At 45.0% G+C, this 24382-nt stretch overlaps 1 protein-coding gene across 3 annotated transcripts in view; it reads left to right on the plus strand.

Annotated features, from left to right (window-relative positions):
• The window catches only part of ALPK3 (alpha kinase 3), a 48611-nt gene that overhangs the window by 17172 nt on the left and 7057 nt on the right, over positions 1-24382 (plus strand). For all 3 annotated transcript variants that reach the window (XM_026709933.2, XM_087941484.1, XM_087941485.1), the window contains 8 exons: positions 8380-8497; positions 10826-12224; positions 16267-18112; positions 18770-18917; positions 20431-20558; positions 21569-21604; positions 23055-23329; positions 24088-24176. In XM_026709933.2, coding sequence (XP_026565718.2) covers positions 8380-8497; positions 10826-12224; positions 16267-18112; positions 18770-18917; positions 20431-20558; positions 21569-21604; positions 23055-23329; positions 24088-24176 — 4039 coding nt within the window. The remainder of the gene's footprint in view (positions 1-8379; positions 8498-10825; positions 12225-16266; positions 18113-18769; positions 18918-20430; positions 20559-21568; positions 21605-23054; positions 23330-24087; positions 24177-24382) is intronic.

Genomic DNA, 24382 nt, shown 5'->3' on the forward strand with positions numbered 1-24382 from the left:
ACTAGGTGCAAATACTTCATCATAGTCTTTTGCACTTTGTCTAAAGCCTTGGGCTACTAACCTTGCCTTATGGATTGTGTTTCCATCCTTGTCTATTTTTATTTTAAAAATCCACTTGCAGCCAATGGGTTTTTCATTAACAGGTAATCTCACATTCTCATATACCTTCATATCCTTCAGAGATTTCAATTCTTTATTAATTGCTGCATACCATTTTTCTTTCTCTTTAGAAGGATATCTTTTTATCTCATCCACAGTAGATGGAACTCTATTTTCCTGGCACACTGTGTTAGCCTGGTATCAATCAGGCGGTCTAGATACACGTGTAGACCTTCTGGGTATTACTGGGCTTGGTTGAGTTACTACCTGTTTCTCATTTTCCTCATCTTGCTCAGCTATTTCTTCCTTTTCTACTTCTATGGGCACTATCTCTTCCTGTACTTCTTGCTTTACATCTTTCTTAAAGTTACAGGGATACTTAATGGGATTTCTGTAGGATTCAATAACCACCTCGTTATTGCTATCCTGCTCTAACTTATCCCATCCTACGTGCTCTAGAAATTGGGCATTGGCACTACATAACACCCTAGATGTGCCTTTCTCCCAAAATCTATATGCCCTATGGTTAGCTTGGTAACCAACGAAGAATAATTGTTTAGCTCTATGTTGCCCTTTACGCCTGAGTTGTGTAGGGATATGCACCCATGCTGGTGCACCAAATGTGTGCAGATAACTCAAATCAGGCTTCCTGCCATGCCACATGGTGAATGGTATTTCACCAGTGGTTGAGTTAACCACATTATTTAATAAATGATTAGCACACATTGTGGCCTCCCCCCACAAAGAATCAGGTAACCCAGAATCAGTTAACATAGTACGGGTCATCGCCTGCAATGTTTGGCCTCGCCTTTCAATATATGCATTGTGCTGTGGTCTGTATGGTGCAGATGTCTTATGAGCTATTCCAGCTGCCTTTAATCTACTCTGGAATTTGCTATTAACAAATTCCGTGCCATTATCTGTCACCAAGGTTATCAGTTGCCGTTTGGTTTTTCTTTCAGCAAACTTTAACCAGTTGAAGAAATGTTGATATGTTTCAGTTTTGCTTTTCATTAGGTAGCAAAACCCATATCTAGAGTAATGGTCCATAATGCTCAGTATATATCGAGCACCCCCCAAGCTGGGTTTCTTTGGACCTATAATGTCTGCAAATACTACTTCTAAAGGTTCTTTAGTTTTGAAACCATTTAGCCTATTTGCAGGCATTATTTTACTCTTATCTTCACAACAGACATTACAACGCAAATACTTATCACAGGGTTTTAACCTTATTCCTTCAGATAACTCTACTGTACGTTTTAGCATTTTAAAATTTACATGCCCCAAACGTCTATGCAATAAATGGATACATTCATCATGAGGCTTGATATTATTAAATACAGTTTGTGCCTCCCCTTTCTTACCATCATGTAAGACATACAATGCTCCATTTAAAGCTGCAGTTACCTTTTTGTTATCTCTTTTCAGTGTGCACTTATTATTCTTAATATCACAATTGCTAAACATGGCCAGTTCAAAGGATTTCTTTGGCTTCTTTACATTCTGGCGTTTTCCTTTTCTGCAGAATCTTGCCAAATGTCCTCTGCCTCCACAATTAAAACACTTTTTAATTGTGTATGCCGTTGAAGATAACTTCTCTTCTTCCGGGTGCTTTACTTTACACAGCTGGTTTCTCTCAGGCTTTGAAGATAATTTCTCTTCCTTATGTTTATCTTCCCTCAGCTGTTCACGTTCACTCCTTCTCCTGGCTTCCTCTAATAGCCTGCTGGTTATCTCAGTTACTGATAAACTGTCTTTTGGCAATACCTCCAAAGCAGTCACAAAATCATCATAGCTTCGATCCAGAGAAGACAATATGATGTATACTTGTTGCAACTCATTAAATACAAGCTCTTTTTCTTGCAGTTGTTGAAAAATGCTTTTCATACAGTTTAAATGAGTTAACATGTCTCCATTTATCTCAAGATGTGTTCTAAACAGCTTCCGTGTAAGATTGATATGAGCTCCTACACTGTCTCGAACATAAATCCTTTTAAGACTATCCCAGCAGTCTGCAGCATTTTCCACTCCTCGGATATGAATGAGTTGCTGGTCAGACAGGGTGAGACCTATGATGCACAAAGCCTGCTCATTCTTTCTTTCATAATCCTGTATCAGTTTATAATCCTCTTCATCGTTGGGATCTAAGTTTGATACATCTGGTGGGTTTGTAATTATGTCCCACAAGCCTTCTCTTCGTAGCAGTAAACTACACTTCATTGACCATGAAACATAGTTTGTTCCATCTAGTCTGGATATCATGGACAGATTTGGCAAATTTACTTGTGCCATTGCTCTGGAGAAAAATAACTATTTAACAAACAGTTTGTACTTACAGTAATGTGTAACTCTTGACCAAAACTCTCACTGGTATATCCTGGTTAGCTAGACTGTGCACACTGCTGGGCCCATAACCAATGTTAGTGTTTGGGGATAAACCCCCTAGCAGAGTGTGCAGCAGCAGTCAAGCCAGGCAGCCAAATGAGAGAGAGGCTGGGCCCAAGAGTATACACACACTTGAGACAAATACACTGTTTGTGGTTTAAATAGGTATTTAATTCATACAGAGATTAAGGATAGTCATTCAGTCCATATATCAGTATCCAGTTTATCAATCCAGTTATCAAGTCCATTTACAGTAAATACAATGTTCTTATCTGCTTGTAATCTTCTTCTTAAGATACCTTTCTCTCAAATACAATGCTGAATCCTCAGCTCACCAGTAAACAGTCCTTGTGTTCAGTTGAGATTTGGTATCTGGCACAGTAGCCTCCATAAGTAAGCAGACAGACCTTCCAGCAACAGTAGACAGCAGACCAGGAACAGTAACCAGGTGCATCCAGAAACCGGACTCAGACAGTTGCATCCAGAAGCCGGGGCTATTACATTTCCCCTCCTACCTATATGGCTGCCTGCAACCGCACCCACAATGACATTGCAGTTTCTAGCTTTAAAGCTACATGACACTTAATCCTAGGTTTACATATTTATTCAACCCAAACCAGTTGGAATATTCATATACCCAACACCTTCCCTTCCAACTCCCAACTCCCATCTCCTTCTCATCTCCACTTCTATCTCCATCTCCACTTCTATCTCCATCTCCACTTCTATCTCCACCTTCCCTTCCAACTCCCATCTCCTTCTCATCTCCACTTCTATCTCCATCTCCCCTTCCAACTCCCATCTCCTTCTCATCTCCACTTCTATCTCCATCTCCACTTCTATCTCCATCTCCACTTCTATCTCCATCTCCACTTCTATCTCCATCTCCACTTCTATCTCCACCTTCCCTTCCAACTCCCATCTCCTTCTCATCTCCACTTCTATCTCCACCTTCCCTTCCAACTCCCATCTCCTTCTCATCTCCACTTCTATCTCCACCTTCCCTTCCAACTCCCATCTCCACTTCTATCTCCACCTTCCCTTCCAACTCCCATCTCCTTCTCATCTCCACTTCTATCTCCATCTCCACTTCTATCTCCATCTCCACTTCTATCTCCACCTTCCTTCAACTCCATCTCCTTCTTCTCATCTACTCACCTATCTCCTTCTCATCTCCACTTCTATCTCCACCTTCCCTTCCAACTCCCATCCCATCTCCACTTCTATCTCCACCTTCCCTTCCAACTCCCATCTCCTTCTCATCTCCACTTCTATCTCCATCTCCACTTCTATCTCCACCTTCCCTTCCAACTCCCATCTCCTTCTCATCTCCACTTCTATCTCCATCTCCACTTCTATCTCCATCTCCACTTCTATCTCCACCTTCCTTCCAACTCCCATCTCCTTCTCATCTCCACTTCTATCTCCACCTTCCCTTCCAACTCCCATCTCCTTCTCATCTCCACTTCTATCTCCACCTTCCCTTCCAACTCCCATCTCCTTCTCCATCTCCACTTCTATCTCCATTTCCATCTCCAGAAGAGTCCAAGTGCCCAGTTATGTTTCCCAACCACCACTTGACTCCCCTTGGTGGTCAATATCGGCCTCCTTTCTCTCTATCCTTTTTGCTGGAGCACAGCCATCATCCAGGAAGGTCACAAAGGAGCAGACTGGACATTTTATGAGGAACATTAAGATGATTCATTTTGGGGGGGCTTGGTAGGGCTGAGCATTCTCACAAACATCTCCATACCCCTCAGGGCCAGTCCAATCCCCCTCCCAGCCTTTAAAGGGCTCTTACATGATTCTTCGAGATCTCCAAATTGAGACATATTTTTTCATATGATAGGAGCAGAAAATGATTTGGTGCCGGGAAAATAAGTGCATTAATTGCATTTAATTTTAATGATGTGTTTGTGTACATGATATCTCGTGATTTGGCCCCACCCACTGCTTTGTGCCACACCTCTGTTCTTACAAAAGTCTTATCTTTTTCTTTTCTTGTATTTTTCCAGGTTGAATCTCTCCTTGATCAGTTTCCATCCATTACTCCTTGTCTGGCCTTTGGGTGCTTTGGAAAATAGCTTGACCCCTTCCTCCTCTCTGGGGCAGCCCCTCAAATATTGAAAGACTGTTCTCATGTCTCCCGTGGTCCCTCTCTTCACTAATTTAGTTTACTTTATTGTCATTGCACCTCATGCAATGAAATCAAACACCATCTTCAGTGCACATCATGACCATGAAAATAAACACAAACACACATCCTTCACACTCCACACATGGAACCGAAAACCCCTGACACCACACCAACACTGCACTATACAATAGAATTCAAAAGACTAGACTAGCCAGGCCCAGTTCCTGCAACCATTCATCGTATGTTTGAGCCTCCAGCCCCCTAATCATCCTGGTTGCTCTTCTCTGCATCTCTTTCTAGAGTCTCAACCTATTTTTTTATAGTGTGGTGACCAAAACTGGATGCAGGACTCTAGGTGTGGTCTTACCAAGACTTCATAGAGCGGTATTAGTACCTCCCTTGACCTCGATTGTATTCCTCTGTTAATGCAACTTAGGATGTAAGCGTCAGGATTTCAGCAGGCATAAAAATGTTTTATGAGTTGACAATAAGGTCCTGGAAGCTCATGCTTTTCAGAGATTGGCGGCTCTTTCCACCTGAAGCCTCAGTTGGTACAAGCTGGTGGAGGTTGCTTTTCATTTTGCTTGGAGAAGATAGTTCTTGAGATAGACAATCCCTCCCTTGAGCTTGGCCCTCTATGCCCCGCTTCTCTGGCTCAGAAGCAAGCAGTCATGCAGATGGTATGATATCATTGTCCTGAAAAGGCATCTGTTGACCAAAGGCACTTAAAGGACACAAGAGGGCTATGATGCAACCCTTGTTGCTTTGGCCCAATGGAAACTTTGGGTTCAGTTTACAGGCTATGACGTGTGGTTCTCCATGGAGAGACTGGCCCGTCACCAAGGGTCTGTTTTTTAACCTCGGACTTCAATCCACCAAAGCGGCCTCACTTCCTAGAATGGTGGGGATGTTCTCATCTCCTGTCTATGTTGAGGGTTGACAGGGAAGACCACCTGGTTCCGTTGCTCTACAAGTCCTGCTTGGAAACAGGTGTTATTTCCCCACTACCCCGCGAAGGAAGGTAAAATTGGCGACTTCTTTTCCTGGTTTGAAGGAAGGAGACTACCTTTCATGGGTTATTGTTGCACCCGGCGAAGTCGTTCTGTTGCTGTGTTCACACAAGAGGCTTAATCTCGGTGCTGGTTGATCGCACGCCGAGAATAAACTAATCCAAACGCATTGTATGCACTCCCAAGGTTGGCAATCATTTGGCCCAAAAACTAAAAATGTACAACTTCAAACATTCCCTAGAACTTCTTGTCCTCTTTATTAACTGTTGCCCGAATTGTTGATACTAATTAATTGCAATGTTGTGATTTGGCTCCTTTTTGGAAGTTAGTTCTCTAATTTTTTTAATAAACTTTATTACTCTTTTATATCTTTAAAAACAAAACATATAAATATTATGACATTAACCGTGTGTGACATCTATCTCATATACTTCTATTTTGTGCTTATTTACAAATATATACAGTTCATGCAAATATAAACCTTTAATCTACGAAATGCTTATCATTAACTCTTTTCATCATCCCTTTGTCCTAATTCAATCCAATCGTACAATTTTCCCCAAATTCTATAATATTCAGTCTCCTCTTTCTCTTGTAACATCAGGGTTAATTTATCCATCTTGGCACATGCCATTATTTTTTGAATAATCAGTTTATCTGTTGGTTTAAAGTTCTGTTTCCAACATTGAGCATAGGCAATTCTAGGAGTGGTTAAAATATGTAATTTTATGTATTTTGTATCTTTCCCATATTTCTTTTTAATTATCCCTCATAAGAATAATTCTGGTTCCAAATCTATTTGTTCCTTAAAGATCTCTTGTAACCACTTTTGAATTTTAAGCCAGTACTTCTGGGCTTCTAAACAAGACTACCACATATGATAGTAAGTGCCTTTTTTCTTCTTACATTTCCAACATGCCGGATTCACGTTGGGATATATCTTTGCCAATCTCGCTGGAGTCAGGCGCGATCTATAAAACATCTTATAGATGTTCTCTTTATATCAAGTCAATTTTGTTAATTTCTAATTTAAATTCCAAATATTCTCCCACTCTATCAAATTTATATTATGTCCAATATTTTGAGCCCAAGCTATCATACATCCCTTACCTACCTCTTCTTCCAATTCTATATCTAATAGATATTTATAGATTTTTGTGATTTTGCTTTATCTGGGCCTGTTAAAATTTTATCCAATTGTTGTAGTTCCAAATATATTCCATACTCTTGTTTATCTTTTTATATCTATTTTGTAGGTATGCCCACTAATCAATATATATCCCTTGGGTCGACTTTAGATTTCCTAGTACATCTAGAACTTTTGTTGGTAAACCTACCTTCCTTCCTTCCTTCCTTCCTTCCTTCCTTCCTTCCTTCCTTCCTTCCTTCCTTCCTTCCTTCCTTCTCTAGATCAGTGGTCACCAACCAGTGGGCTGGGGACCACTGGTGGTCCGTGAAAATTTGGGGACCACTGGTGGTCCTGCCAAATTAGCCGTTTGAAAGCATACAAATGCGAGTAGATAAATAGGTACCACTTCAGTGGAAAGGTGTCTGTGTTCCCTTATCTCATACTGGCCACATCACCACAGAAATGTCTTCGGACTGTGCTGGCTCAATGGCTTTGAAGCAGAGATGAACACTGCCCCCTATATCTAATGTGTTGAAACTGCAACTCCCAGAATTCCTAGCTAGCAATTCCAGGAAAAGGCTATGTCAATATGCATGGACGCCTACATTTGGAAGGCATCGCATTGGAGAAGGTTATTCAATGATTTCTTGCTTATATTCTCAGCCTGTTTAAATTTGGATTTCCTTTTTGGTGGCTGGAGTGGAAGTATCTGTTTTCAGCATTCCTTATTTCCCCCGCCCCGGTCCAAATTGACCTTCTTGTGGTGTCCAAAGCCAATACAATAACAGGCAACTTGTGTACACTGGTCTTGCAGCAGTGGTGGGATTCAAACATTTTACTACTGGTTCTGTGGGTGTGGCTTGGTGGGCGTGGCTTGGTGAGCGTGGCTTGGTGGGCGTGGCAGGGGAAGGATACTGCAAAATCCCCATTCCCTCCTCACCCCACTAAACCTGCTTTCCAGCTCCGTTCTCCTGTGCAGGGCAACCAAAGGAGACCCAGCCAATCAGCTAGGACTCAGGAGGCGGAGAAAAGATGGGGGCGGGGTCAGTCAGAGGCGGAGAACCGGTAGCGGAAATTTTGAGTAGTTGGTAACCTTCCCTCAGGAGTGGGGCGGGAATGGAGATTTTACAATATCCTTCCCCTGCCGCACCCACCAAGCCATGCCCACAGAACTGGTAGTAAAAAATATTTGAATCCCACCACTGGACCAGTCAGAGGGAATATTTGCCGGTTTTCCGAACGACTCAAAATTTCCGCTACTGGTTCTCCAAAACTGGTCAGAACCTGCTGAACGCCACCTCTGCTTCCCACCCCACTAACCTGCTTTCCAGCTCTGTTCTCCTGTGCAGGGCAACCAAAGAAGACCCAGCCAATCAGCTGGGACTCAGTGGGAGGAGGAGAATAGATGGGGGGCCAGGGCTAGTCAGAGGTGGGATTTGCTGGTTTCCCGAACGACTCAAAATGTCTGTTACCGGTTCTCCAGAACTGATCAGAACCTGCTGAGGACCACCTCTGTCTCGTAGGCAAAAGACAGTTGCTTTCATGCTTGTTTCGGAACGAGACCCGTTTCTCCGGCACGAATGCTCCTTGATTCCGCTAACGTGTAATGTCCTCATCAGGATATCCACCGCCAGAGGTGACCTGGTACAGAGATAACGAAGAGATGGATCGATACTGTGGATTGCCGAAATATGAGATTTTGCGACACGGGAACCGACACACCCTGCAGTTATACAAGTAAGGAAGGAAGGGAGCACCTACCTCTTGGGCGACAACCCATTCGCCAGCTGTCTCTTGCGGGGAGGGGGAGAGGGGAAAAGCCCGTGTATTGTTCAGTTAAGCTCAGAATGACATCGTTCGTAGACCATCTGTCCAAGCGTCTACCATTTCCTAAGCACAAGGTCAAAAGCTCTGTTACAAACAAGCAAATGATTCCAGTTATTCTAAGAAAGACAGCCTTGCAAGCCATGGGGATTTAAGCAGCCTAATTTCTTGTCCCCTGGCCAGGTTGGAGGGGTGCCCTGGAAAGCCAAAACCATCTTTGTACTAAGCAGGGGAGAATACTGATTCTTTTGTAAGGAGCGTTGGGTGAGAAAGGGGATTCATGGCTTTGGTGCCAGTGAGGACCGTTCTGGCAACAGGGTGATTGATAAGTCCAAGAACACGACAACCCTCCTGAATTTGACCCAAAAGTCCATCTCTTCCGTGAGGTCCCATGAGCAGGTTTGGAGACCAATCAGACCCCTCTCCCTAATTCCCAGGAAATTGAGATGGCCTCTCTAAATTTGATGTGGTGTCCTTGACTAGTTGACGTTGATAGGTTCTGCCTGTTTGATGGTGCTTAAATTGTCCTTTCAGGCCATCAACAACAGTCTTCTCCAACCTGTACACTTTCTAAATATGGGATCTTTATAGGGAATTTATCTATTGGGATCGATAAAGAGCCTTTCTAATGCCCAGTGCCTCATCCTCTGTAGAAGAACAGGCAGAGCTAGGAGGTAGAGTTAAAGAAGTCATCAGTGTGGAATCATTATGTTCCCACAAATGGTGGGAAATCCAGCCCTGCTTGAATTCCATTGAGCCTTACCTGGTGCCCATTTAGTGTTGAACTTGCAATAAATATTCTGAACTGCAACTTAAGGTAGGGTCCTGATTTTTTTTTGCATCTGACATCATCATACCTAGCCAAGACAAAATGATCTTGGAGCGAAGTTGCCAGTAGCTGCTGGATGAGGGGTGCCAATAATAGCTGATAGCCACCATTATAGCTGGGAAATTTCCGAATCTCTGTTGAATGGTTTTTACAGTCGCTGCTGGTGCATCGCAAACAATGCCAACCACAAAATTTATGTCAGGAGAACATTGCTTGAACAGCTGATTAGATGTTAAATTTATGTTTTACTGACAAATAAATTATGGTATCTGCTTAGATAACTAGGAAATTAGATGCCTTCAGCCAGGACCGAAGAGGAGAGGGAGTTTCATAAAATAATTCCGTGGAAAATGGTTAGTGTTAAGTTTTGCAGCTATACTTTAGATGATCCCTTAGAAAGTGCACTAATTTATCATGGATTTTTATACTGTCCCATTCTGACCATTGTAAATATGAGAAAATATAAGAATGGTTGAGCTATGCACAGTTGTCTTTCATGTTCCGGACTTCATTCAGCTCTACTGCAGTACTCAGTTGAGTGTAGTAGTCCAATATATGTTGAGTTTACCTACTTGGTGGAACACAGTGTAGTAATTCAGGACCCTGGACATGAAACAAACAAAATGTTAAAAAAGTTACGGTATTTACGTAGTTACTTACCAAGCACATCTAAATTGTATTAAAGTAACCAAAATATCTTTGCAATCCCCAAGGCGATGTCACAACTTTTGAGTACCGCTAATGTTTGGAAAGTGAAAGTCGAAAAATTTGACATGCCCTGCCAATGGACAAACTACTGTTGTTCCGCCTGAATCCACCCGCTTGAAATTCAAGAGATTTTACAATTAACTTCCCGTGTGACACCTTTTCACAATCTAGTTCTCAAGAGATATGTGGAACTTCTTTGATCTCTTTCAGAGTCCAAACCAGTGGTGGGATTCAATTTTTTTTTTTACTACCGGTTCTGTGGGCGTGGCTTGGTGGGCCTGGCGTGGCTTGGTGGGCGTGGCAGGAGATGGATACTGCAAACTCTCCATTCCCTCCCCACCCCACTAACCTGCTTTCCAGCTCCGTTCTCCTGTGCGGGGCAACCAAAGATGACCTAGCCAATCAGCTGGGATTTGGGAGGCGGAGAATAGATGGGGGCGGGGCGAGTCAGAGGTGGGATTTGCTGGTTCTCCGAACTACTCAAAATTTCCGCTACCGGTTCTCCAGAACTGGTCAGAACCTGCTGAATACCACCTCTGGTCCAAACTCCCTCACTTACGGCCATTCTAATTGGGAGGTTCTGGGAGCTAAATCCTGATATTGCTGAAGAACGTCAAGAAAAAGACGGTTGTTCATTACTCATAGCAAGTTCAACTCTCTTGGTCCAGAGTTCCCTCACGATGGCGTTTCTTTCTGGTTCCCAGGTGTCAAGAGGAGGACGCAGCTATTTACCAGGCTTCGGCAAGAAACAACAAGGGCATTGTGTCCTGTTCTGGGGTTCTGGAGGTTGGAACCATGACGGAGTACAAAATCCACCAACGGTGGTTTGCCAAGCTCAAGAGGAATGCCGAGGCCAAGCTGTATGAGATAGAGCAGAGCCGGAAGCTAGGGAAGGAGAACGTGGAGATGGAACAGCTGAGACGAGTCAGTCCAGACAGGTTCCAGAGGAAGCGACGGTTGACCGGAGAGGTGGGCATGCGTTCGGGGACCTCCCTCTGGGACAAGGAGGAAGTGGCCAAGGTGCGGATCCCAGATGGGAAGGCCTGTTTTGGTGAAGATGAGAATGCCAAGAACAGAGAGGCCTCTCTGACTGCCCCCGCCCTGTTCCCCAATGACTTCTTAGCGGGACATCTGGAAACAGAAGTGGCCACCGCCAATGGGGACTCTTCCCTGGAAAGCGGGGAGGAAAATGGAGAAAGGAATGACCGTGGTTTTCTTCAGTATATTTACGACACGGTGGGAATTGTGACCAAGGAGTTTTCAGCGAAGAAGAAGAAGAAGAAAGAGGAAGATAAGGCAGCTCCATCAAATGCAAGCCAAGAGGCCTCCCAACTACAGGATGACATGCAGCCAAGGAGAAAGGTCTCCATGCAGAAGGAGGCTGGGCCTGCTATCCCGTCCCCAAAAGTTGCATCTCCTATAGTCAACGGAAGGCCAGTGGAAACCCAACCCCAAGAGAACTGCCTGCTGCATTCCTCCCCTTCCAAACCCGAGATGCATTTTTCGTTGAAAGAGATGTATTATGACGCTGGAGCAAAGCCTAAAGCGGAGAAGAAGGCGCTGGAAAGTCAGGCAAGAGCTATGGAGAAGGCCCTTCCCACTAGAGACTTTTCCAACATGGAGGACACTCTTCCAACAACTGCTCAAGCTTTGAGAAGGGCCAAGGCAGAAGAAGAAAGAAATGAAACCCAAGTCAGGCAGAAATCTAAGGGCAAGGAGATAAAGCAGGGTGAAACGGAAGCCCCTGGGACTGACCGGGAATCGAACCCCCAGCAATTCCAGCATCCCAGCCAGGCAGTGGAGCCCACCGCAGAGGTCCTGATAGGACATAAAGTGGAATGTCCAAGCAGCAGTGCCCCCAAAAGCGATGTTTTGCAGCCTGGCCAAGCTGGTCCACCAAGAATTGGAAGTCCACCTTTCTTTGCAGGAGGAGAAGTCCTTCTCATCCGTGAAACGGACTTGCTGGACTCTGAAGCCCAGCCAGAGTTGCAGCTCCCAGAGGCTGGACCTGTGGATTTGACCCTGCCTTTGCAAGGAGCAAGGCAAGCCCTTACCCCAGGAGCCTGGGAGGAGAGGCCGTTGCCTGATCCAGGGCCTTCTGAGGTACTGTAAGTTCTATTTTTCTTCTTCTTGAGTGAGGCTGACCTCATGCAAAATGCTTGCCAACCAGCCCTACAGCGACGGCCCAAGTTTTGCCCGCTATTTATAGCGGGGGCATGCGGGAGCTGTGGCAGGTCGGAAAAAAAGGATGAGAGAGTGGTCTCTGGGAGGGACAGGACTAATGAATCCCTGGTTTTGAAACAACCAGGATAGGTAGCCGGCTTCCTTGGTTCTTCGGTAGGTGGCAACCCGAGGGTACAGCCAGATACAGCCGTAGGGTGAGGTCCACCCCAGCTTTGGTGTGCATGTGGGCCAGTACGGAGTCAGGACTCACAGCTGTACTCTTGACTCCAGGGTTCCTTCTCCACCAGCATGTTCACCGTGCCTGCCAGCCGGGCCCCAGCTGTCTCTGGCACTCACCAGCCAGCGTCTATTTCCGTCGCTTTGATGCACGTTTTTTCCATACGATTCCGCGGTAGGGAAGAAGGGTGGGTGGGCGGGCTACGCATGTCTTAGTCGCTCTGGTGTTTCCTAACTCGTGGGGGCCTCGCGGGGCAAGGTTCGCGCTCCTGACTGTCTAGGCATCCAGAGAGCTTACCGATGCACTTGCGGAATGCACGTAGGTGGGCTTCGTGGTGCGTCAAGCAATCTGCCCCCCGGCGTGGGAGGCATGTGGGTGAGATGCTTTTGGACGTGGAAGGAGGTTTGGTCTCATGTTTCGACAAGATGCAGGATTTCCTTGCTTCTGGGGAACTCCAGATCTCCACAGGGTGGGAGGTTTGGGAGACCTTTGGAATGTGAACAGATGATGTTGTTTGTTCTGAGTTAGATAATTGGCCCATCTGTTCCAGGCCAATGTTCTGGCTTTGAAATGCCTGGCTTGGTTTGCAGTCTCAGGACTGGGTCCCAAACTTCTTCCAACCAAGACCAAGAGAAGAGGCAAAGAAGCAAAACCATGGGTGGCCCTCCACATACGACCGCAACCCAGCCCAAAATGTATGTCACTAAGCGAGACAGCCACGAAGTGTCCCATTCTTACCGTTTTTCTTCCCACCGGGATGGGGTGAAGGGAATCACTGCACTGAGTTACATGGTGGCTTACAAATCTAGCTTCCCCGTTTGGCTCGGTTCGTCGGGACATTGTGAAAGCGATCTGATATGAATCAGCGGGCCCAAGCATTTGAATGTTGAACTTGTGACGGTGGGGATGAGCTCAGTCTAAGTTAGAGTGTGTGTGGGGGGAAAAAGGTTCCTAAAAGGGATATTACCAGGGGTGGATTTCAAAAACTTTAGCAAGGGGTTCTCTGCCTGGTTGCTGAGTGGGTGTGGCCATGGTGGGCGTGGCCTAATTGGCCTCCTGCACCATGGTGGGGAGGGGGGGCGTTTTTGCTCTCCCCGGGCTCCGGAGGCTTTCCTCGAGCCTCCGGGAGGGCAAAAATGGCCTCCCTCCGGGCTCCGGAGGCTCTTTGGAAGCCAGAAACAGGCCCATTTCTGGCCTCCTCGAACTTCCAGGAGGCCCGTTTTTCGGCCTCCTCGAGCCTCCGTGTGAACCCTACACTTACCTGCATCCAAAACGGACTCCTGGGAGAGGCAGGGCGGAGTCAGCCAGGAGATTTGGGGGTTCTTCAAACTGCACAGAATCTTAGCTTAGAGGCTCCCGCGAACACCTGTAGCCCACCCCTTGATATTACTCTTCTCTTCCCCTCTTTCTTATTATCTTTCTCTTTTTCCGATTTCCCTAGAATGTTTTAAGACTTTTATCGTATGGAGAAAAAAAAACTCTAATTAAAATCGATAATCTAATCAGCACGTGGCCTTCCTCTTCCCCAGGAACAGTTCGCTTTGGTATACTGGTATGTGAGCAGGCTCACTGGAGCTGCTGACCCTGTCGAGGGACTATTCAGATGACTTCCTTCTTCTTATCGCCCTCTTAAAGCAGCTTTCAGCACCTGGGTGTGTCCTGGTGATTGGACTGCAGTCTCTTTGGAATTCGTCTGGCCTCTCACCATTTTAGGAGATGCAGGAGAGCTTCGGCCTTTGATGAAGATGTGGAGCTAAGAACAGGCATAATAACCATTGGAAGGCTTGGTGAGGGCGCTCATTCCAGGCGTCGGACTTTTTTCTGCATTCCCAGCAAAAAGTCCATAAAGGATTTATCCAGTTTTTTTTTTAATCCAAGTAGTTCTTCTTCCTTTTCTAACCAAACAATCCAGTTTAGCCCACTTTTAACCACCCTAGGCTTAAAACACAAAACGAAAGCCTGCTGTTAAAAGGGGGTCGGTCCTAGTTATATCAGATTTCGTGATGCTCGTTCCTGAGTCGGCGCGCAAAGAATTGCGTGAGCGACGTTTGTGGAAAGAAATAGGCTTCGGCCAAAGGTACCCCAAAGTTTTTTGGATGCCTTTCATCGGAAAAGAGAGAGAAGGGTTTTTGTATTAATAGAGAAATTGCGGAGGAGGTCGCATGCTGCACGGTTTGGCAAGCTTCTAGCTGACTCAGTTGTCAAATAATATTGCTGATTTGTGAGGATGTTTCTAACCCGGCGCATTCGTTCCCAGCAGCTAAAAATGCAAAATTTTCAGGATCCTTAGATTGCAACGATCTTGTAGCTTTAACGGGGACTTGCGCAAGCCCAATTAAAATGCTCGGCAGCTGCATTCTTGCACTTGTTCATAAAACTGGGCTTAGTTTTAACCTGGGTTAGTTATTTGCGGGCACAGCTGGTTGGTCAAGCCCAGCTGGTCCGTTGACCCCTAAAATAGACTGTGCAAAAATGAGGGAAAAAAAGGGATTAATTTAGTGCCCCGTATGTGAGCGAACGATGTGTAAGCCAAGTCTTCATGCGGGCCTCTAAGCCATGTGCTCAGTGGGGAGCTTAGATGTCGTGGCTTGCTTCTTCTTGATCTCTCTGTCAGCTTAAGAGCTGTCGGCAAGGTTAATTTGGGCTCTTGGAACCAAATGTTAAAGAGAAAAAAAAGTTATTCAGGGACTTTGGGAAAAGCCAACCATTCCCCGCTGAACTTGGAGAGGGAAAACATGATTTTCTGTTCCTGCTGAAGGATGTAGTTTACTCTGCTGCCAACACCTGAATGTACCAACATCCAATTTATTTCTCTGGTTGGCTTTCTCCCAAGCGCCACTGACATCTAAGAATTAGATTAAAAAATGCGTAATGTTTCAAAGAACAGCTGGGGAGAAAGAAAAGACGTGGTTTGGTAATAATACAAGGAAAACAAAACAAAACAAAAATTATGCACTGACTCTCAATCCAGAAGGGTATCAAAAGCGAGGAACGGATTGGAGAGGAGTAACGAGGTAGCAAATGCCTTTTTCCCCCAAATGCAGCATTGAAAAAGGGAGGAAGTCTTGATTGAAGTCTTGCTGGTCTTGATTCCTACTTTTGAAAGAAAAGAATAGAGGAGAGGAGAGGAGAGGAGAGTATAAAATAGAGTAGAGTAGAGTAGAGTATAAAAGAGTAGAGTAGAGTAGAGTAGAGTAGAGTATAGAAATAGAATAGAAACAGAATTGAATTCTTTATTGGCCAAGTGGGCACGCAATAGAGTAGAGTAGAGTAGAGTAGAGTAGAGTAGAGTAGAGTAGAGTAGAGTAGAGTAGAATAGAATAGAATAGAATAGAATAGAATAGAATAGAATAGAATAGAATAGAATAGAACAGAATTGAATTCTTTATTGAGTGGGCACACAAGGAATTTGTCTTGATGCAAATGCTCTCAGTGTCCATAAAAGAAAAGATACATTCATCAAGAATCATCAGGTACAACACTTAATGATAATCATAGAGTACAATAAGCAATCAAATCATACTAGGAGTCAATATAAATCATAAGGATACAAGCGAAAAAGTTACAGGCATACAGTCATAAGTGGGAGGAGATGGGTGAAAGAAAGGATGGGAGGATTGATAGTAATAGTAAGGCCTTTCTATTCTTTGATTAATTAATGACCATTATTAATTAATGGCTGTCTATTCTTTGCAGGATTTAGAAAACTCACAGCCAAGCTTATCTGTTGCCTCTGTTTTGCAGGCTCTAAATTCCAAGTTTAGGGAGGAAGCAAAAGAGGAAACCACTTGCTTTACAATAAGGAAAGATATCCTGGAAGATTCAGGAATAAAATGGTCAGAGGAGAAATCTGGTTCCAGCCCAGAGATCCAGGATTCAAATATGGGAAAGCAACACCTGGAAGAGCACCAGCCAGCAATTTTCCAGAATCGTCCGGTGACTTCTCAAAATACCCCAGGCATTTCTTCTAGTGTCCCATTGCCAAATGGGATGGACAGTCGGGCTCAGAAGGAAGATGCAGAGAAGTATTGTCCAGGTTGGGGCCAGGATGAAACCCAAAATGGACTACCTCCTAATCGTGAGAGTAAGCAGCCAATTACTCCCGCATTAACAGCCCAAGAAACCCGTTTTCAGGGTAGATCCAAGGATGAGTTGGACCAAGTTGCTCCTTGGACCAAAGGCATGAGAGGAGAAGAGCAAGAAGAAGCCCCTAAGTTATTGAGAGAGAATACACCCACTCCCCAAATGCATTTAGTTCCGGAGAGGAAGAGATCATCTGAAGCAATAGAAAGATCACAATCGATCTCAGAAGTTGCCACCACCACCCCAGGTCTTTCTCAAGTTGTTTCAGAGAGTCCTTCTCCAGCTTCAGCAGTGACGAGCGCTCCCGTGCTTCATGATTCCCAAGAAAAAACTCTGCTTTGTCCAGTCAAGGAAGACCTTGTTGAGAGGAACCAATCCGTAGCCCACTTGCTAAAAGATATTAAGAGAGAAACAGAAACTCAGCCACCTGGGACGATGGTGGCTTCAGAAGAACCAGACCGGCAAGTCACCAGGACTGAAACCAAAGAGGTCTGTGTGCAGAAAGAATTCCTGGTTCCTCCAAGGAGTAAAAAAGAGAAGCAAGAGTCTAAAATGTACACCAAGAAGACAGAGGTTAGAGATAAAGAAAAGGACACGATAGCTTCTGATATTCTTTCAAGAGAGAATTCTCGTCCTCCTGAGGCGGCAGTGGAGGAGAATCTATCCCTGGAGAAAGACCAGAACACCGACCTTGTTTCTTCTTTGAAAAATTATTTGCTCTTGCTCTTGAAGATCACCTCCGAGTCAGACAAAAGCAAAGCCAGAAGCCCCAAGCCAGAAGCCAAGATGATGGAGGAGAAGACTCCACTAAGTGCTATTCCAAAACATCTGCCAGATGTGGGCATTGCGGGATTAACTCCCCGGACTTCCAGGAAGATCTTCGAACAGGTGGAGACCGATCAACTTTTCCAGAGTGCCGAGAACTTGCAGTTGACGCCTAGAACTTCTCGGAAACTCACAGGGATGATCAACCAAGAACTGCTTGCTTGTCAGAAGAACCTCAACATTGAACCGGAGACGCCTCCTTTGCCCTGTGTTCCCTCCATTGTGGTCGGCGGCATTGGCGGTGAACCAGCAGGTCTCCCCCACCTTCCCTCTTCTGAGATTGTTAGTGACACCCCAACAGCCCTGCCAAGTGCCACACCTGAGGAGCTGGCATCTGGCGCCCGTCGGAAGATCTTTCTACCCAAAACCAAGCCAACGGAGGAGATGGAAGAAGGGTCCCTGGAGAGTCAGCTGTGGCCTAAAAGGGACAGTCCCAGTGTGTCTCCACAGCAGGGCCGAAAGAGCCAGGCTCTCTTGCAGACCTCGGCCCCGGGTTCTCCTGCGGAGAAGCGCTCTCCAAACTTGGCCAGGAAGATGGCAACACTGGAGGTTCCCAAGATGTATCAGGAGACGGCGGGAGAAAGCCAAAAGGAGGAGGACAGCTCCCCGTGGGTGCCAGAGGGTGTAGAAGAAAGTGTGTCCAAGGTGGGAGAATCTAGGAAAATCAACGATCCATTTAAAGGTAGGTGTGCATACCTCTTTCTGGGAGAGTCAGGAGACCTTGAGGACTGAGGTTCTGAAAAGACCTTCTCTTTGGGGGGGACGTAGGTGGAAGGAGGCTGGACAGGGTAGGAAGAGATCCCGGAACCTTCACAGCTGTGGGTTGAACAAACCTATGGAAACCAGAGGTGGGTCTTCAGCAGGTTCTGACCAGTTCTGGAGAACCGGTAGCGGAAACTTTGAGTAGTTCGTAGAACCGGCAAATGACTGGCCCCGCCCCATCTATTCTCCGCCGCCCGAGTCTCAGCTGATTGGCTGATTCTTTGGTTGCCCTGCAGAGGAGAACGGAGCTGAAAAGCAGATTAGTGGAGGTGGGGTGGGAATGGCATTTTACAGTAACCTTCCCCCAGGGGTAGAGAAGGAATGGGGATTTTATAGTATCCTTCCCCTGCCACGCCCACCAAGCCACACCCACCAAGCCACACCCACAGAACCAGTAGTCAAAAATTTTTTGAATCCCATCACTGATGGAAACCTCTCTGCTACGTAGCCCCTGCCTTCTAGAATCCAGTAAATGTTCTTTTCAAAGCCAAGCGAGTTGAGAGCTTGCAGCTTCTTCCATCCCAATTGACCTCTGGGCAGTGAGAAATGACCGCTCTCGTTTGTCATCTTTTCTTAGCACCGCAAGTGGTTCGCAAGATCCGAGGGGAACAGTTCTCGGATGCCTCCGGGAATTTGAAGCTATGGTGTCAGTTCTTCAATATCTTGAGTGACTCTAAGCTTATCTGGTACAAGGATGAGGTGCCCATGGCAGAAGTCAAACGAAGGTTAGTCTTGTGGAAATGTCTCCAGTGGGTAGCAGTAGAAATGTGATGATCTGAGCAGTGTTTCTCTCTTTCTCTCTCTTGGATAATTTTTGCCCTGTTTTCTTTTCCCACCATGCCCCAAACTCCTATCTTCAGTCCTTCTCCAACATTCTAGATAGGCTAGAGTTCACCCCCCATAATTCCCAGCCATCTGTTCTGACCAAGGCTTCCCGAGACCGTAATTAAGCACCCGCTTAAGTTAAAACAACTCTTGTTTTATTTCAATACTGGAAATTATGTTCATTCCCAGCCTGTAATGAGTCGCAAATAGTCCCTCGAGATAAGCACCCACCTTTCTCTCCTTTGAATTGCTGCCAACAACTAAAGTGCCAAATGAACTGTAAAAAACCATCCGAAGTACAAAGTCCACACAGAGCTTCAAGGTTTAATCCGAACAGAACAAACGACTTTGCTTCCTGCAAAGGTTTCTTCACCTTTGACTGTCCTTTATACCTTAGGGGAGGGGCAATCACCTCCCAGCCTTACTTCCGAGTTGCCCCTTTTGTCTCAGCTGCTCTTGCCTTCTAGCAGCTCTGTGCATACGCACACTGGGAACCGCCCCCCCTGGGTCCTCTGCCTCGCTGCTGCCAGACTTCGGAGGCTCCAGAGTTACCACCCCACTCCCAGATGGTCCTGGCCCCATCCTTGCATCAAACGCAGGACCCTCGTCTGAGTCCTCTCCAGACTCCCTGACTGGTCCCCTTTCTTCCTCACTGTCTGATTCCGCTGCCATCTGCACAGGCTGCCGGCGAACCACACCACCACCATCGTCAGGCTTGTTAAGAATTCTGGGAGTTAAGTTGCACACCTCTGGCAGGTAGCAAATTGGGGAGGGCTGTTAGCTTACGAAGTTCATCCAGAGCACTCACATCCTGGACATAAACTGTTTCAACTCCTTCCCTCAAAACGACGCTATAGAGCCCTGCACACCAGAACAACTAGACACAAGGACAGTTTTTTCCCCAAAAGACATCACTCTGCTAAACAAATAATTCCCTCAACACTGTCCAACTATTTACTCAGTCTGCACTACTCTTACTATTAATCTTCTCATCGCTCCTTATCACCTATCCCTCCCACTTGTGATTGTAGGACTGTAACTTTGTTGCTTGTATCCTTACGATTTATATTGACTGTTTCTTAGTATGATTTGATTGTTGATTGTACCCTATGACTATCATTAAGTGTTGTACATGATGATTCTTGATTCTTAACGAATGTATCTTTTCTTTATGTATACTGAGAATATTTACACCAAGACAAATTCCTTGTGTGTCCAACCACACTTGGCCAATAAAGAATTCTATTCTATTCTATTCTATTCTATTCTATTCTATTCTATTCTATTCTATTCTATTCTATTCTATTCTATTCTATTCAAAGGTTCCATTTACTCACCATCAGCTTAATTGCTTTATTTTTTTATGATGATAATTTGGAAGCATATGTGTGCTGTAGATTTCGTGTTTTCCAGCTCCGGAGACGAAGGGCAGGCGGCTCTGGCCATCGTGCAGATGTCCCTGAAGGATTGTGGGGTGTATCAGTGTACCATCCAGAATGAATATGGGAGTGACAGTACTGATTTCCTGCTGAGCTCTGAAGGTGAGATTTAGTCACTCAATAGATCTCTGGTGAGAGTGAAAGACTCGAGACGAATGACTTGCTTGACTCAGTCGTGGGCTGCAAATTTTTTAACAGCCGGTTCTCTGGCTAGGTAGGTGTGGCCGGTTGGTCATGTGACTGGGTGGGTGATGTCACTCATATACCCAGCCCTGCCTCCCAGCCCCTCACCTCAAAGGAACAGGTAGGATTCAGCTGTCGGGGGGTTAACCTCATCACTGGCTGGCCCCGCCCCCACCCATTTCTCAGCCACTTTCAGGGCCATTTTCAAGCCGTTTTTCAGGCTGTTTTCAGGCTGATAGTCAACTCATAAAATATTTCTCTGGTCTTTTTAGAGTTGCCAACAGAAAGGGAGGGAGGAGCAGTGGGCAGCTTGCATTCCACAAATGTTTTCAAAGATAGTTTCTGGGTAACCAAAGTTTCTGCTGTGCAAAATTCTAACTGGAGAACATGATTGATGACTCTTGGCTATGGATGTGTCCCATTGGAGAATATGAATCATGATCCACCCAGGGGGCGGGGGGGAAAACCAGGGTCAAGGGTGACAATGAATGATGTGTCTCAGAGTCAGCTACATCCAGGCAATACCGCATCTTTTGACTTCTAATAAATCCTTTTGGAGTTTGGCTAGAGACTCATGATTTAAATGAATCCTGACACTGATTTTGGCTTAATAAATGGCCCCAAAATGGCCAAAATCGGCCCCCAAAAACAGGTGGGGCGGGGCCAGTGGTGGTCCAATTTGCCGGTTCTCCGAATCGCGCAGAATTGGAACAAGGGGTTCTGGTGAACTGGTCCAAACCTGCAGCAGCCCCCTTCTGGCTTGGCCCCTCTCTTGGGATCAGCCTACATCTGGCTTTGTATCTTCCAAAAAGAACAAGTCCAACGCGGCTTGGCTCCAACTCTGTTAAGACCTCTTTACCCCTTTCCGATCTTCTTCCAAGTAAGAGAATCATACTACATCTCTTTCCCTGTCTTGCTCTTTTCCCTAGTGCTGTCTGGATTTATCGCCAAAGAAGAAATAGAAGGTAAAGTACACCAAAAAAAAAGGTACGGTGAGTCAAAAGCCCTTGGAGATAACATGGTCCCCATCGTGAACCCTGCCCTCCACAAGCTCCTCGCTATGGGTGACTTTCCAGTTGAAGGAAAGAGAGATGGTTGAGATGGTCCCGTTTCATACCGAGGCCAAAGATCCAAGGAAGGAAGATATTTTACTCATGGAGGTTCGGAGCAAAATTCTGTGCCTTTCTCCCATTTCCCTGGTTTGGTCCATACATGGGCCAAGATTGTTATTATTATTATTATTATTATTTTGGCTCTCTGTGATATGTGAATCCACCTGCTGTGTTTGCAGACAACGTTGCTTATGGAGTCACTTGTTTCCTAACGATTTTTATTGACTGTTTCCTAGTATGATTTGATTGCTTATTTGTACCCTCTGACTATCATTAAACGTTGTACCTTATCGTTCTTGACTCTTGATGAATGTATCTTTTCTTTTATGGACACTGAGAGCATTTGCACCAAGACAAATTCCTGGCGTGTCCAATCACACTTGGCCAATAAAGAATTCTATTCTATTCTATTCTATTCTATTCTATTCTATTCTATTCTATTCTATTCTATTCTAAATTCTATTCTATTCTATTCTAAATTCTATTCTATTCTATTTCTATTCTATTCTGTCCTGTCCTGTCCTGTCCTGTCCTGTCCTGTCCTATTCTTTTCTATTCTATTCTAAATTCTATTCTATTCTAAATTTACTCTATTCTATTGTAAATTTATTCTATTCTATTCTAAATTCTGTTCTATTCTAAATTCTATTCTATTCTAAATTTATTCTAAATTCTATTCTAATTTCTATTCTATTCTATTTTAAATTTATTCTGTTCTATTATAAATTCTATTCTATTCTATTCTAATTTCTATTCTATTCTATTTTAAATTTATTCTGTTCTAAATTTATTCTATTCTATTCCCCATTCCTTCTATTCTATTCTATTCTATTCTATTCTATTCTATTCTATTCTAAATTCTGTTCTATTCTAAATTCTATTCTATTCTATTCTAAATTTATTCTATTCTATTATAAATTCTATTCTATTCTATTCTAAATTCTATTCTATTCTATTTTAAATTTATTCTGTTCTAAATGTATTCTATTCTATTCCCCATTCCTTCTATTCTATTCTATTCTATTCTAAATTCTGTTCTATTCTATTCTATTCTATTCTATTCTATTCTATTCTATTCTATTCTATTCTATTCTATTCTATTCTCTATTGTATTCTCTTCTCTTCAAACCAGCAAATCTTGGTGGAATCAACCCATACCTGATTTCCTACTTCAGCCATTCCTGCAGCAGTAGACATGGGCCCAGATGACCAGCTCATTGCTTCTCTTCTCCTAGTTATCCACTGCTAGGAATTCCAGTCTTAAAATTAAGGCAGTTCTTCTATTTTTTTATTTTTTTTACAGCTGGAGAGGAGATTGAGATGACCCCCATGGTGTTTGCCAAAGGTCTAGCTGATTCTGGCTTCTGGGGGGATAAGCTCTTTGGTCGGATCATGGTGGAGGACCTGGAGGTTGGACAAGGATTTCTACGCAAGGCTTGCCGGGCCCGGGCCATATATGGCCTTGAGCCGGTCTTTGAGTCTGGGCACACTGGCATTATCAAGGTCCACAACCTCATTGCATTTGGCGGACGCAGCGAGAACACGTTGGTGGAGAGGAATTATGATATCACCATTCAGGTGGGTAGCAGGGCACCCTTTGCTCAACCCCAGTCCTGTAGTCAAGCAGATCTTCAAGTTCAGTCACCAAGAATTAGATAATATACAGATGGTGCTCGAACTGTGACCGTAACTGAGCCTGGAATTACAGTCATAAGAGCGTGGTGGCACAGTGGTTAGAATGCAGTACTGCAGGCTACTTCTGCTGATTGCTAGCTGCCAGCGGTTTGGTAGTTTGAATCTCACTGGCTCGGGGTTGACTCCGCCTTCCATCCTTCCAAGGTCAGTCAAATGAGGGTCCAGATTGTTGTGGGCAACAACTCCCTCTCCACCCACCCCTCCCTGCCCAGTCAGTTGTTATTGCGCGTGCCCGACATCACTGACTGCATTCTCCCCCGTCCAGTCACTCCTTAAGGTATTTCTATTTTTCCTCCTCCCGACGATCAGCTGTTCCGACGATCAGCTGTTCCGAGATCCCTCTGAAGCCCAGAAGGCAAAAGGGGCATGTGTGTGTGTGTGTGTGTGTGTGTGTGTGTGTGTGTGTGCCCTCGCCGTTTTTTGCCTCTTGGGCCTCAGGGAAGCCGCTTAGGAGCAAAAACGCCCACCCAGGACGCTTCCCTGAGGCCTGGGAGGCCAAAAAATGGAGGAGGTGCTGCAAAAGCCACGCCCATCCAGCCACGTGGCCACACCCACCTAGCCTCACCCACAGAACCGGTTGTTAAAAAATTTGAATCCCACCCCTGGTTAAAAGATGTCAAGAACTGTCCGTTTCCTTGCAGGAGTGTAAAATCCAGAATTCCAGTCGGGAATACTGCAAGATCTTTGCTGCGGAGACAAGAGTCATCGCTGACTTTGGATCAGTACCTGAGTAAGTTGTTTCTTTCGAAGGCTGTGAACGGCCTGGTTAAATCTTCATAGGTTTGCAGGTCGTCCTAGACTTCTGACCATAACTGAGCCAGGAAATTATGGTTGTAAGTCAGGTCAGTCATTAAGCTGATCACCACATGGCTACACCTGATTTTATGCCCTTTTTCATGGTGGTTGTTCAGCAAATGCTGCGGTTGTTAAATGAGT

The sequence above is a fragment of the Pseudonaja textilis genome, chromosome 13, assembly GCF_049901715.1.
Source record: "Pseudonaja textilis isolate UNSWEBS1 chromosome 13, rPseTex1.2, whole genome shotgun sequence".
NCBI lineage: Eukaryota > Metazoa > Chordata > Lepidosauria > Squamata > Elapidae > Pseudonaja > Pseudonaja textilis.